At 39.2% G+C, this 15,827-nt stretch overlaps 1 protein-coding gene across 2 annotated transcripts; it reads left to right on the top strand.

The window, feature by feature from the left end:
- Nucleotides 1-135: 135 nt before the first annotated feature.
- On the top strand, nt 136-15,134 carry lrrc9 (leucine rich repeat containing 9). Of its 2 annotated transcripts, none has more exons than XM_026339561.1 (32): nt 136-793; nt 942-1,160; nt 1,422-1,562; nt 1,705-1,768; nt 1,875-1,945; nt 3,083-3,265; nt 3,403-3,558; nt 3,680-3,897; nt 4,043-4,174; nt 4,275-4,454; nt 4,586-4,703; nt 5,018-5,138; nt 5,249-5,389; nt 5,476-5,600; nt 6,044-6,229; nt 6,307-6,426; nt 6,534-6,725; nt 6,862-6,987; nt 7,208-7,348; nt 7,527-7,704; nt 8,179-8,399; nt 8,485-8,607; nt 8,688-8,818; nt 8,906-9,014; nt 9,111-9,244; nt 9,802-9,938; nt 10,373-10,590; nt 11,456-11,524; nt 12,415-12,540; nt 13,640-13,826; nt 13,951-14,107; nt 14,213-15,134. In XM_026339561.1, the coding sequence occupies exons 1-32, from the start codon at nt 737-739 to the stop codon at nt 14,244-14,246; spliced, it is 4,515 nt and encodes a 1,504-aa protein (XP_026195346.1). In that variant the 5' UTR covers nt 136-736; the 3' UTR covers nt 14,247-15,134. The 2 variants fall into 2 exon arrangements, with proteins under 2 accessions (XP_026195346.1, XP_026195345.1); XM_026339560.1 differs by having other exon boundaries at nt 4,583-4,703.
- The last annotated feature ends 693 nt before the right edge of the window (nt 15,135-15,827 follow it).

Genomic DNA, 15,827 nt, shown 5'->3' with positions numbered 1-15,827 from the left:
AAACGTGCGCTTGGCACAAACAGGTTGCAGCTGTGGATAACTCGGCTAAGTTTGCGGGGAAGGACAAATGAGGAAAAAAATGGGTTTGCATCTAAATAACACAAAGTAAAGGTGTTCTGAGAAGCATCTCTAACTAATAACTAAAGTAAGATTTATGAACGCGTCTATAAAAAATGATGCTTATTTTATTATCCTGCTGTGTGGCGCCCTCGTGCGGCAGAACCATGTATGGACAGACTGCGATGGTTTCAACATGGCGCCCTAGCAACCAAACGCTCCTCCTTGGATACCAGCTGATGCCAAACACCACAGAAGTCATTTGGAGCAGGGAGTTATTGTTAGATCAGAAATTCGCGTTTGTTATGTATTTCGTCCAGGGAAAATTGTGTTAACGTTACCTACGTTGCGAGGTTGAATTTTATATTTTTATAACTGTTATTCGTGACACTTATTTGACCTGAGATAACAGCACCACGATCTGCGCATGGTCTCACTAGATAGTAGCATAACTTTAGAGGCTAGCAAAGTTAGCATAAACGTGTGGTAACATTAGCACTGTTAGCCTTTTGCTTTCTATAATATCTCAGTTATTAGCTACAGATGCTTCTCAGCAGGCAGCCATCACCTGTCTCACCTTTTCCGAAAGTATTGTGAGAATAAAGCAGAGCTTTGTAGGAGCAAATAAGTTTATTATTCAAGTAGAGCTGCAGGTTATGTCAAGAGATAACGTCACGTTATGATACACAGTGAGAAACAAAAGCATCGAGGGGATGAGGAGGTGGTCAAAGAACTGGTGAGTGTAAATAAATGAAACTGTTTTTGTTAAAATCCTATGCAATCTAAGTTAATATCCAGTTTCACGACCACTAGAAACCACATTAAACACCGACATTTTCAGAGTATTTTCCTCTTTCTCATGTCACATTGATGAATCTCAACAGTGTATGGTCAATGGAGTGTCCTATGAAAAAATTTCACAAGAAGGAAGCAATATCAGCTCCCTGGAGATCTTCTTCACTGGTTTTCCCCGCATGGTTGGACTTTCCTTCTTCCCAAGGCTCTGCCAGCTCACCATAGTGGGCCAGAACATAAAGCACATCGAAGGCCTCGAGTGCTGTCCTCTGCTTCAGGAGCTCTGGGTAGTCCAGTGTCATCTGACTGTACGTTTCTAAGAACAATAATATAAACAGAATGTGTTATAATCCATCCATTTCTCTGTGGTTTATTTTATGAGGCTTAACAACCTCCCAGACCATAATCACAGTGGCTCCCCTGTCTTGCATCTAATGGAAAAAAAATTTACACACATTGACTACAACAGTTAAAGCATCGTAGTATCACAAGCAAGTTACTTGTATAGTATATGCCATATATATTAAACAATATTGTTTCCATAACTTGCATTGTTTTACTTTTGGCAGGGAATATCTGGACTACAGAATTGTCTACAACTAGAGAAGCTCTACCTTTATGATAATGAAATAAGCGAAATAACAAATTTGGAATTGCAGATCAACCTAGAAGTCCTGTGGCTCAACAATAACTGCATAACTGTCATACAGGTTTGGACCGTCAATTATGAATTTACATATGTATCTACCTGTCCTGTATTTCTATCTGTCTATCTGACGTGCACATTTTGCCAAATTGCTTGCTCCCATTTTTGAGCAGTTGTCTGCTTTGTGTGGTTGTTTATTTCTGAAGGGTTTGAACACGCTTCAAAATCTCAAAGAACTAAACCTTGCTGACAACATTATTGAAAAGATTGGTAGGTTTATAGAATCCTTTCTATTTTCTATTTCAAAGTTTGATTGAGATTCACTGAGCTGTTGGAAAAAATAATAATAATCACATATTTTTCAACTTCTTTTAAGGGCATAGCCTTGATCATAATGCCAGCCTTGAGAATCTTAATCTGTCAGGGAACAAGATCAGCTCCTTTAAGGTAAGATTAAAAACAGAAATATGCCTTTGAAATTCCTCTGTAAAAAGTTTTCTTATGTATTTTGTAAATTCTTATTAAAATCCTTGGTCTGAAAAAGGGCATTTCCAAATTCTTGTGAAATGTCTTGGCCAGTTCAGATTTTTAATCATTTGTACAATGAACCAGCTGCAGAAGACCTTCATTGAGGTATTGAGCAGCATCATTTAAATTGTTGTCATTCTGGATTCAATGATATATGTTCATAATTGAATCTATTTAAGAAATGATTTCTAAAAGGTGAAAGAGTTTTTTTATATATGAGTTTGTGCTAGTCAGTTGAGTACGCACTCCGAGCTTTTATACTGGGTTCTTGTCTTGTTCAGGGTCGTTGTGACAGGACACTAAAGGTTTTGTGGCACCACCTCAGATCATATTCCTGCAATTCAGAGTTTCTTCCAACTGAGCATGCCTTTAATAAATGCATTTACTGTCAGTTTCAGTATTCAGTGTACTTCAATAACTGAATCAAAGAAGGGTATTTTTTTAGTCTGCCAGAGTTGTTTCTCTTTTGACATTACACATCACACTGCATATCAAGACAAAATCCTGGGTGTAGATCAGAATAAGGGTATAAAACAATTTCTAAAGTTTTAGTGTTCCCAGGAGTGCAATGGCCTCAATTTATGAAATAGAACCACCAAAACTCTAGCTGGAGTTGTTACCAAGTTACCACAATTAACCATGTTTTCACAATGTATTTATGGTTTATTGAGTGTTGATAGATGAGTAAAGAGCATTGATACATATTATTAAGCGTGTGAGTGTGCAAAAAGGAAAACTTTATGAAGGGAAGTTGTCATTTCTTTCCAGTTAATAGTGATACAGTTACTGGAGCATTTATATAATATATGTCACATCTCTACATTGGTTGCCAAATTAATGTTGTCTGGCTTATGGCAGCCTGCAAAAAAATTGAAAAATTGACAAATGGAAGAATCTAGAGGTATATCTGAATGATATCTAGATGTATATGTCAGATGTCTGCTGTTTGTTTAAAATGATAAAAATGATTGGCTTTGTTTTTTCCTGTTATCTTTGCTGGGGATGAACAGAAACCCTGCTCTCTTACCAGATCTATGTGCTTGGTTGTTGTAACAGGAGCTGACCCTTCTTGCCCGCTTACCCCATCTAACGGAGCTAGCACTGAAGGACCCAATGTCAAGCCCAAACCCACTGTGTCTACTGTGTAACTATGCCACACACGTTCTTTACCACATGCCAGGCCTCCAGCGACTTGACACCTATGATGTCTCAAGCAAGCAAGTCAAGGAAGCAGCTGAGGTATTGTAAAGACCAGCGGGACCCACTTATTTAGTTTACATGAGTCTCCATTGGCTCTTGAGAGGATAGAAATTCTCTTTATTTGCTGAATTTACTGAGATGGTTCTAATGATGATCACACAGTTTTTTTCTTTTAGTCAACAGTAATGAAGAAAATGATGTACTACAATATGCGTGTACGTAGTTCTCAGAGGGCCCTAGCAGAGACCAGGTTCAGTCTGACAGAGAGAAAGAAGACTCTTCAACAATTACCTGAAGAATGTATCAGGACACTCAGTCATGCCCTCAAAGATGTAAGTACAATCTGAATTCCTTACAATATAAACAAAATATTGTAGCAGCTGTAACATAATTTATAAGTACAGGACAAATTATTTATACAAGGTTACAAGAGCTGTTTGTATAAATTCTCAGCTTGAACGTGAGCTCTCCAGGATGTTGGCTGGTTGTAAGAAGTCTGCTTGCATAGTGGAGGGTGATCCAGGAGGATCGAGCCACGTGGTGGATGGTTCAGCCAGCAGAAGGGACCCTACCACTGATGTCAGTCATGATCCTGCTGTGGAATCCAAAATACTCTTCAAGATGGAAGCCCTGAGGGAGAGACTAGTTTTTTGGACTAGGAGGCTGAATAAGTAAGTTTGTATACTTGAATAAGTTTTCAGAGAGGATTTAACAAAAGTGTAACAGAATGTATTTTAATGTACGGTAGTAAATGTTTCAGTATTTAAGGAAAAAGAGAAAAAAGAAAAAAAAGAAAGTTCCTTGTTTCATTTTCAGGATTGAAGCCTGGTATGAGCAGGAGTTGGCTCAAGCCACAGAGATGATGCAATATAAAGTCCAGTTTCTGTTGATGGAGCTAGAAAGTGTTGGAAATATTCGTTTGGAGGAAGGCTGCTCCACAGATCCTTGGTACTTATTTGGTATTACTATTTGTTACTACATCATGCACAGTAATTTACCATTACAGAGACTTAACTAAACTCAACATTTTCTGTTATCTACCCAATAGGTTCACTTCTTGTTGCGACCTCCTGCTTTCCCGCTTCTCTCCTTTAGATTACAAGATTCACAGCATCACTGGTATTAAGGTCAATCGGGTTATCCGCATCCACAACAGTGCTTTGAGGCTTCGCTTTGAGGACAAACTGCATAGTTTACTATCCAGTGAAGACTCTGTTATCATTTCACAGTAAGTAAAATTAGACTAATGAAAAAGTGTGGTTTCTGGGCTTTTAGTCATATATTTAACAGAGATGTTAATCTTATATTATAAAAATCCTATTAGATATTAGTTTGAATCTATGTAACCTTTTTCAGCAGGAATTACAGACGTCGACTGGAGCACTTATTCTACGTGGCTGACCCTGAAAAAACCAATGAGAAGGAAGACATATTGTGCATTTTAGAAGATGGCTTTAAAACTGCACAAAACTATAAGGTGTGGATTCTGCTGTAATTGTTAGTTTAAGGACTGTAACACTCCACCCCAGAACCCTGAACATGTGTCATCACTTCACTACTCTATAATTGTACATTGTGCATGCATAATTACATACTACAATGAACAGCATTTGAAAAACATTGGTTTCCACAAACCACATCTGTTTGTTAGGCAAAACACAATGAAAGGAAGAAGAAAAAGTTTTGTTTTTAATACAATTACAAGAGTGCTATGCAACAGGACAGTTCATTTTCAGTGCATTTTTTTTACATGAAATCTAAATATCACTTTTACCCTTGACATTGAACCAGGCCCTGGGAAGGATGGGTGCTATACCTTTATCCAACAACCTAAGTGTGACTGAACAACCCAGAATTGAAAATGCATTGCGTCAGGCCACCCAAGGCATGGATACATTCCCATTTAGGAATGGTGGGTTTTAATCGCAGTATAATATCTTTGTATCACTTTAAGCCTATTAGCTAACTTCAGTTTGTTAATTAAATGCTGCAATGCTGAAATGCTAGTTCTTTTGCCTGTAGGTCAGATTATTGTTGCCAAAGTGTTTGTGGGTCACAGCGTGCCTGTCAAAGAGGGAGAACCCGTAGACAGGAGCAGCTATCCCAAGATGTACTCTGTATATCGTAATGTGGACACAAAGGAGAGAACTGCAATGAGTGAAGGTATGTTGTATATGAAATGGCATAAAAATAATAATGTTTTAGTTAGTAGCTGTACAATGTCAGGTATGTCTGTGTTTTTCATTCAGAGAGACGCGGCTCCTCCAAAATACACACTGGTCCTGGGTGCAGCCCCAGAAGAAGACAGTGGTTTGTCTTTGACCATGAACTAGTTTTACCTGAGTACATCATGTATTTTGAATACATAATTGAGGTAATTAATTAATTGGTTTTGTTACTTTTTGATAACATACAGCGTGCTACATGAGTCATTAACCCACTGACCAATTCTCTACTTGTGCATTATATAAATCCTCTCATTGTTTGATATCAGTCTATTTTACTATAACTCAAAATGATACACACAACTAAAGCACTTGTTAAATTTGAGTTCCTTGTCAAATTGGGCATCCCTTCAATTTCCCTAATTAGCCTAATAAAGCCTGCCTTGAAGACCTCAGCAGTTCATTTTGATTTGGCCTTAAAATTTGAATTAAATATAATTAAAAAAGTGATCAGTCATGCTGAGCTGTGATGTAATGAAAAGTAAGATATGATAAAACTGATGCTTTTTATTTTTTGTGTTTTGAAACTCTAACTACAAGTTAATAATTCTTATTTTACCCATTACATATGTGTATTTTTTTGATGTCCTAGGACCAACAACAACATGCAGTCTCAGTACGAAACACAGACAGAGATGAAACTTCTTCCAACAATATCATTATGGACAAGGAAGTCCTCAACATGGAGCCCGTGCTGAAATCACAACCTAAGTTGTTGAGCTTGGATGACAAAATTCTGCTCAATGTAGCCAGAGCCAATGTCCTCAGTCAGATCACTGTAAATATTCTAGCTGAGCAAATGCTTGAATTTGAATCCATTTCGTACATGCACAATAAACTGTATTAAATCCTCAGGTACTCAACCTTCATGGCAACAGTCTGAGCAAGATAAAAGAGATTTCCCGCCTCAAAGCTCTGCGGCATCTCACCATCAGCTTCAACGAGTTCACACGCCTTGATGATATTTCTCACATGGTACATGTGGTATATTATTTAACACTAAACAGTGTCATGAGAAAGCATTTATTAACCTTAGCATGATGAGAAAACTTAATTTACTGTGTCTCTTACCTTATTCACAGCCCAACCTTGAGTTTTTGGATGCAAGCTTCAACCACTTGGTGACCCTAGAAGGGCTGAGGGGGCTGGGACAGCTCAAACAGTTTGATGTGCGGTGGAACAAGTTGACCACAGCCAGAGAAGATACGGCAGTACTGAGAAAACATATGCCTTCTCTACTGAAATTGGATACCCGATACAACACCTGGAACAGGGTGTGTGCAATGAAATCTAAATATAAACACACTGAAGCTTAACAATCCTAAATGCATTGTGAGAATATGTATATATGCTGCAGAGAGCACTGTTAGTAGTCACAACAGTAAGCTTTGTTTTGTTATATTTTTCTAGCCGGAGTCAGTCAGAATGATCATTCTGGGACATCTAACAACACTCACACATCTGGACGATGTGATGGTAACAGAGGAGGAGGCTGCTGAAGCTGTTCAGATGGCTGCTGGGTCCAAAATTAACCAGGTTGAAATATTGCAGATATTAGTGTTGACATACAGAACTTAATGTACAATTTTATGTTGTTGTGAGTGAAAATGAGACACAACATTTTTCTAAAATCATTTGAATGGTTGATTACTTAAAACTAATTAGTTACGTGCTGCTATGCAAGCTGCAGTATATACACATCTATATTTCCAAATGTACTGTAATTCAATCAGAGCTGTCGACGCTCTTCTCGTAGGCATCTCTTCTGGCTCACTCACGTACCAACAGTGACCATCCCCGCAGTCTCAGCCTCCTGTCAACAGCCCAGCTCCTTTGTCTTCTCAGTCCTGCACCCTGGGTCCTCAACCAAGCGCTGGAGCCAGACTGGCCTGCAAAGGTAAGCTACAGCATGTAAAGGAATGATTTCAGAGAAATGCTTCTTCCTGTGTGACAGTGCTATATGTTATTGATAACTGTTATTTAAAATTGAATGTGTGTTACATCACTACTTTACTACTACTTTAACATTGCATAGATTTTTAACGTTGTGTTCTAATGCTCTGAATTTTGGCCAGATCACTGCCTTGAACCTTGACAGTCAGAGGATTTCCAGGCTGATTAATCTGGATAAGCTGGTGAACTTGTGCTGGGCCTCTTTTAATGACAATGACATCTCTAGAGTGGAGGGACTAGATAACTGTCTGAAGCTGAAGGAGCTTTCCCTCAACAACAACAACATCAGCTCACTTAGTGGTTAGTCACTCTATTGACTTGACAACAAAGGCATGAAGATATACTTAAAAATAGGTTGTTTCTTTTTTTTCAATGTATTTTTATTAAAAGAAGGGTGAAATGTATGTGCAAATCACCAAAGAGTGTACATTTTACCATTTTACCAGCTTGGTTCAACATCACCTCCCCTAACCCTGCACTCCCACCTGAAGCCTCAGTCAACAGTGTAATTAACTAAAATAATAAAATAGTGATAAGTTTATCTAAAACTATAGTTTCCAGGTGGCACACCCAAAATTGTAATTACAGGTAACTAGGTAATATTTCAAATAAGCATGTTGGCTAATGTGTAAAAAAAAAAGACTCCCAGAAGCCACAAAGTTTTGACCAGGATCAGTGCATGCAGTACTTACTTTTTACTCAATCAAGTCTCCTATCAAGACTTATAGAATATATCAGATATCATTATTTTCTGTCTTTTCTCCGTTTCTTCAGGCCTGTCAAAACTGCATTCCCTAAATAAATTGAGTGTGGATGGAAATCAACTGTCTAGTCTGAATGCTTCACTTTTGGAGCAGCTGCCCAACCTGTGCTTTCTGTCTGTGGAGAACAACTGTATAAACTCCTTACGTGGCATTCAGAAAGTTCACTCACTTCATGAACTCTACATAGCTAACAACCAGATTTCTACATCACGAGACATTTACTATCTGAAGGCAAGTTTCAGATAAACACTCAAATATAACTAATCAAACATTTTTATTTTGTCGTCTGAACTGTTGTGCCTCTTCGCCTTATTAGGGGTTGACAAATATCATCATTTTGGATCTTTATGGAAATCCTTTATTACATATGCTGGAAAACTATCGGATTTATGTGGTGTTCCACCTGCCCTCCCTGAAAGCACTGGATGGAATTGCAGTGGTACAGTATGGGCTGTTTCATATTGTGATAATAGCAATGTATTTACAGTATACCCATCGTTTTGTATATGCTGTCTCTAGGAGGTAACTGAGTGTGAAAGTGCAAAGGATATGTTTGGAGGAAGACTCACCCCAGACATGGTAGCAGAGAAGCTGGGTCACTCTAACTACACAGATATGACCCACCTCACCCTGCAGTCCTGCAACATTAAGTAATAGCTGAGTTATTGACTATGGTAACAGTGAAGAATTGAAAGGCAGTGATAATTAAAATTAAAATCAGTGTTCTTTCTTTCCAGGATGGTTGATTTGTCTCCCGCAGAGCTGTTCAGTAGCCTGCGTAGCGTCAACTTAGAACATAACAACCTGACCTCTTTCTCTGGCCTCATCTACCTGCAAAATATCAAGGTACAAACCTCACTGAATTAAAAAAAAAATAAAAGACTGAGTTGAAGTGCACTTGAGTTTTGAACAGATAAGTTATTTTCGATATATTCTGTGCAGGCTCTGTGTCTGAACTACAACCACATTGAGTCCATCCTGCCCAGGCAGAAAGTTTATCTGACAAACAGACAGATGCTGTACAGCAAGGTTCACTCTAGTGGTTATGGCCAACAGAGCACATCAAAAACCAACAGGTAAAATAATGCGATTTATTTCTGTTATTTGATTAAACTAGAGGTTTTCAAATAAAACTGAGACTCACCTGTTTTACCATTTACACCATGGCATATGCACTTGAACTGATTTGTCTACTGTAACCATTAGAGGGCAGCAATGACCAGCCAATACAGTACAATGAAAGTCTCTAACCCATTATATCAGATTTTTGTCAGAGTTGGAACCCGGTTCTAAGAAATCATTGTTGTTTGAATTGAACTGAGATCATTTTTAGTTTTCCAGCTTTTATGGGTAGTATCTAGTCAATTTTACAATGTCATTTTATGTTGAAGTTTCTTCATTGTCAGTATGTCCTGAGAATTGTTATATAATCTTTCAGTCTCATTTTTGTTTTCTAAAAGCTAGTACAAAGGCAGTGCAGCAACAGACATGTTTTTGTTCACCCTGACAGTGATTGCCTGTAGGTGGTCTGCACCTGTGAGGTCTGACCAGTTTAATAAGGCAGCGGGAGGGAGAAAGAGATGTTCATTTAACTGCTGAGGTTGCAAACTGTTATTCTGTGACTGTGTTTAAGGGAAGCTGGGGCCACTGCCAGCCTTGAGCCATTGATGAGCAGCCTGGAGGTGCTACATTTGAGTCATAATGGCATCTCCAATATGGCCAATCTGCAGCTCAGCAGGCTCACCAATCTTAAAGCACTTTTTCTTCAAGGTATGTATGGTTGATGTACCACCTCTCCCCCACAAAGCCTGTAAAAAGTGCAGTGTATAGAGCTAGTGAAAAGGCAAAGCCTGAGCACAAATTCTCCTATAGACTGAAGTCCAGGTGGATGATGAGAAAAGAACAACTGACTTTCTTTTCAACAGCATTTGATGACTTTTGATTGAATGTTGCTATGTCGGTGTGATTTGTCCAACAAAAACTGACCTTACTTCTCCTTTCTTCCTTTCTTCTTAGAAAGTCTAGTAATTTGAGTGTTTTTCAATACCAGGGTGTTTCAAAAATTAAAACCCACCACATAGTTACAGTAGTCTTAAAATGCTGCCTTTATATTCTTGATAGTGGGCAATTTATATGTATATTTTGTTCACAGAAATATTAAACTGTTGTTTTGGATGTTTTGATAAGTGTTTATTCCTCCCTAGGTAATGAGATCAGCCAGGTGGAAGGATTGGAGGGGCTTCACCAGCTCAGAGAGCTTGTGTTAGACAGAAACCGGATCAAGGCTCTCGCTGAGAACTCTTTTGTGGGCCAAAATGCCCTGCTAGAGCTGCACCTAGCAGAGAACCGGATTCGGGAGCTCAACCATCTAGATCCTCTGAAAGAGCTCCGCAAGCTTTTTCTTGGGTTGAACAAGCTGCAGGTATTCACCTCCAGCAGCAGTAGCCTCGTCATGCCGCTGGATATTTTAAATGTTAATTTTCAAATTTTTAACAAAAATACATATTCAGATTTTCAATTACACAGCCTGAATGGCTCACACCAGAGTGATTTCCTGAGGTGACCATCAAGGTCACAGTCAGAGCTTTTGTGCAGTTTTTGATTCACCACCAACTTTTACTGATTGGTTCACATGCAAAATGTGTTCTATGTTTAAGAATGTATTTTATTCAGCGTGCAGCAGTATTACTTTTCCCTGCATTTGCAAAGTAAGACATGAAGTATAGTAATCATGAGTCATTACCACCCCACTGTGGCATGCGAGGGGTAGCATTAAGGAGAATCAAGTTTGATTGAAGGTCAGGCATGTGTGTATGAAGATAGAGAGGAACAATCAGGACAACGTGTAATCAGCTTCTCAGTCTGCATCTCCTTCTCACCCTGGGCAAGTGATTTGCACTTTTGTTGCCAGTTCTGTATTCCCTTCAGTTCCCTTAATATTGTCACACATTCAATTAAAACATAAAATACAGCAATCATCCCAGGGCAACAGTCCTCACAGTGGGGGTGTCGTTGAATCACAGCCAAGTCCAAGCATAAACCTGGGAATGAGAGAAAACATCCCCATGCCCTGTTGCGTGCCCAAACTCTCATGAGATTAATGAGAGCTAACACATGTAATCTCTCCATCAGTTGCTTCCATCTACACGACATTGAAATTATGAAAGCTCCAGCACTGATGCATATGTGTCCATTATGAACACCCAGCAGATCATAATCAGCGCAAAAGAAAAGTTAAAGGAGGGTATAGGGGAAAAATATATAATCTTTATTTATTGTTTTTTTAGGACATTTCTGAGCTTGACAAACTAGAAGTTCTTCCTTCACTGACTGAGCTCTCTGTTATTGGAAATCCGGTGAGTATTATCAGTGTTTGTGTATTACACACAATTAGGTATTAGGAAAAGTATCAGGTTGTTTAGTTATTATGAGCTTTGCACAGAGAGATGCATCTGTTAACTGTCAGTCATTGAATACTCTAAACTCTTTCACTTGTAAACATATTAACAAAAGTACACTCATAGCCTCAATTTCTCACACAATCCAAAACACACTGTGGTCCCAAATTAAGCGATTACATGATGGGCCTTCTGCTGTGCTTTAAACTGACCGACATCATAGACAAATCCGTTGACCAAATGGCAGGGCGCTATTGGCCCGGTTACCCATCTGCAGCTCATGGATCAGGCTAGAGCAGAGCTTGCATCTCCCTATCATCCACAGGGCCATGCTCAGCTGTGTAGCCTCTTTGCTGCTCAAGCACACCCCCCTTCACTTCCCGTAGGGGGTTTTAATCCTGCCAGGAGGTAGAGGCCAACAGCCACCCTGGAGACAATATCTCCTGCTACTGACCACATGAGATCGCTACTTCGCTCATGCTCTCTTGCCAAAGTTATGTCTCCTCCTTCCACTGGACATGAATTGGCATGAGCTTACAATTTAATCACAGCAGCAGTGTCCTGCAGTAACATGCCATTTTGAGATAGGACAGGCTGGATTTGTCCCCTGGCCAGAGGGAGCCCTCAGCTGGGCAGGGAGCTATCGGCTGCTGTCAGCTGGATCACTGCAATAGCGGCTGGGAATATGATGATGATAACTATGTTGGGACCCACAAAGCATCATATTTTTCCCAGATGTCCCAGGCAGGCTTTTTTCAGCCAATTCTAAAATTGCTAAATGCTAGTTAGAGTATATGTAACTTATTACAAGTGGTTTGACAAAGAAATATTTTTCTTTTTACTTCCAGGTGGCACGTAATTTTCTCCACAGACCAGCAGTAGTGCTCCGTTTGTCCCAGTTGCAGGTCCTGGATGGAGTGATGGTCACTCTAGAGGAAAGGACAAGGGCTGAACTCCTTCATATGGATCCATCAGTAAGAACTCTACACATTGTACATAATCACTTAGACACACAGACACATATCACATACAGTATGCACATAGACACAGGGTCATAGCTACCATTGACATAGAGTTCATTTCCACAGTAATAATTCTCCCTTGTGAAGATGGCATGTGCATATTTTTACACACAATATGTTTTAAATTGGTTAATTTAAGAATAACAAAAATGTATAAAAACCTTCAATTCTGGTCTCTGGACAGAACAAACAGGGAGTGGTGAGATTGGACTGGATTTAAAACACATATAAAAATTCTACTTTTAGTTTTCATTTGTCATTCCGACATTCTTCTACTAGATTACAAAAAAACAAGGAATTTGCTCATGTAAGATACAATCCAAGTGAATAAAGCAAAATGACAAACAGCCACCACCAAAAAAAGGGAAAAGCTTGGATCAAACTCTATCAGTCTCACTGATTTTATGTTGATGTAATGAGAGACCAACACAGTAATTCTCCTGCAGCTCTGAATTAAAAACAGCCTAAGCCTGCTGGCATTATCCTGCTGATTAGATGAAATGTGCCCGGCCGATAATGCACCAGTGGATTTACCCCCTATTAGACAGGTCAACAAGACCCCCTCTGTTTGGTAATCATAGATGTGGAAACGACAGTGCACAGATCCTGGGTTTTCTCATTAAAAACACAAACACAAACCTCCCCCTATTGAATCTCATAACTGCCTTGTCAGCGGTCACTCTCAAACCATGCCTCATCTGTGGCTGCCTTTGTTTGAATTTGAACATTATTACTGATGAGTAGTAATTACAATTCCCCTATAAGATGATTATATATGTGGAACAACAAGCAATCTAATCACCGATTCCCTGCCAAGTGTGTGGATGAAGTGGTCACACTGCACTGACATTGGTAGCCATAGAAGGTTGACAAAAAAAAGAAACAGTTATAAGGTAAGGACGCATATGTTAGTGTGCTCTAGGAGCAATTAAAAGAATATTTTTAACATTGTTGTCTGTGTGTAGTATCTTCTTCTTTTCTCTAGCATACTCCTGTCCTGTTGTACTAGTTCTTTGTTCCTTACACCCTCAATTTAATATTTCCATTAAAGCCATGCTCCCAATACTCTGGAACGTCTCTTCCTACCACTGAAATTAATCTACCTGGGTTGCTACCCCTCATGACTCGAAACATCCCTCTAAGAGGAATGAGCCTAAGTGGAGGACTGCAGAACTTTATGCATGGGCATGATATTCTTTCAAGTACCATGGATGAGGCCCAGTTTCATACATACAGCCGTGAGTGTGACATATGTATTTTGATTTGTAGAATTTCACATTATATTAACCTGTACATTGATACTCTGTGCAAAATTGACCAGTGCTTTGACACTTATCCTTGAGGGTTTATTTCCAACATCAGACAAGAAGCACAAGTACAGTAATGCTGCTCGAAGCACCCAAACTGACACAACCTTCAGACATGTCTGGAGAACAGGAAGCAATTTGCCAACGACAGGTCTCTTCTCTGATGGGAATAGAGTCATCATCACGGACCCCAACCAGGAGCAGGAGGGCAGGTTGTTCATTCTAGAGATCATTTATCTTTCAAATGTGAGTCATCTGTTTTCTCATGACTAAAGCATGACTGTCTTCTCATACATATTATATATATTATGTTCCAGATTCCCTAATGGTGGGAAACCTCCATCCATGTAGCAACCAGAAAAGGTGGAGCTCACAGTGGCACTTGTCAATCACCACACAACCGTGAAGTGAACAACTGTGATAAAAATGGCTGTGGTGTGGTGATGTACTACAGCACTGATACACCCTGTCATGGCATGCAGGTCATTAAAATACTATTTGACAAATTCAATGTTAGTGTCTTTTCTGTTAGACACAGCAACAAATAACTTTCTGCAAGCATTTTTTTAGCAAGTTGCATGTTGATAAATCTCCTTTGCTGCTAGTGTACACTAAAACTACCTTTGGTTTAAAGAAAATTAGTCTGTTAAGGGCATGTAGTGCATCTCTATCACTATTTTATTTTCCATCCACATATGTGCATCACTAACCATGGTAATCTGTGGATGAGTGGTTTTGGTGTAATTCTACTGCTGTCCTATCCTTACATCCAAACAAGTGAAAAAACACCCACAGATGTAAGGACGTGTGAGGCTGGCATGCTGCGTCCATCGGGTCAGATGCATCCCCAACAAGTGGATAATCCAGCTTTAGCACACCTCTCTGTGGACAATAATCTGCAGTCACTCAGATAAAGATGTAATCTTGAATGATGTCCAAATGGATTTCAGATATTGTCAGTTTCATCATGTTAGCCTCTTTTCAAAAAGCCCACCACAGTTTTGCCTCTAATAGGCAAATGCTGTGTGTTGTAACTGGAAATGAACCTTATATTTATTATTTTGGTTCTTCTGAACATGAGAATAAAATCCTCCCTGTCTTCCTGTCAGTTTATCCTTGTAGTTGATTAAACACCAGGCTAAGCCTTAAATGTGGAGCATAGTCTACTGTATATTATGTGATCTAAAGCATTTTCACTGTGGGACAAATAATTACTAATATTTGTGTGATAAAAAATGAAAACACTCAAACTGGAAAAGAGAGTGTTTTTTACTATTACTATTTATCAAGCTAAATATTACCATAGAGAAAAAAGGTACACAATTACATTGATTTAACTACAGTTAAATTATTTTGTTTGACTTTAGACCTACACTATGCTAAGCATACATAACCAAGCTGGGACCCATTTTGGGATAACACATGGGCTTTGTCTGCACCTAAAAATATAACAGCAGCTGAAGCAAAGACTTCAGATGTAGATTGTGTGTTTGTGATGTAAGTCTGACCACTAGGTGTCCTTAGAACTCCGTTACCTCTTCCTTTATGACACTGCTAACCCATTCTCAATGAATTTACTTCCTGCCATGTACTGTATTTAGTCATTCGGTTGAAGGAGGATACATGTGTGTATACTTCAGATTTTGTGTTTTCTGCCTGTGTGGTATTTGCCGAACATGTGAACATGTGCCAGCTCTAGGCAGCAAAAGTGAAAAGCTCTCCCCAAACAAGCTCCTCTAATGCATGTACTTAACTTCACTTAATTTGTGTTAATTCCCAGCATTAAGCGGGGCTAATGACTGTGCAAGTGAGTGCACTGTCATTACCTTGCTCTGTCTGACATCAGATGGCAGCTGATGGACTCACATAAAAAAACTCTAATGCACAGATTTAGAGGGACTCAGTGAGAGTGCTCTAATGCATTAGGTATCA

Source organism: Anabas testudineus, chromosome 22, assembly GCF_900324465.2.
Source record: "Anabas testudineus chromosome 22, fAnaTes1.2, whole genome shotgun sequence".
NCBI classification, from domain to species: Eukaryota; Metazoa; Chordata; class Actinopteri; order Anabantiformes; family Anabantidae; genus Anabas; species Anabas testudineus.
Note: the sequence above shows the minus strand (reverse complement) of the source record. Positions and strands in the feature narration are given on the sequence as shown.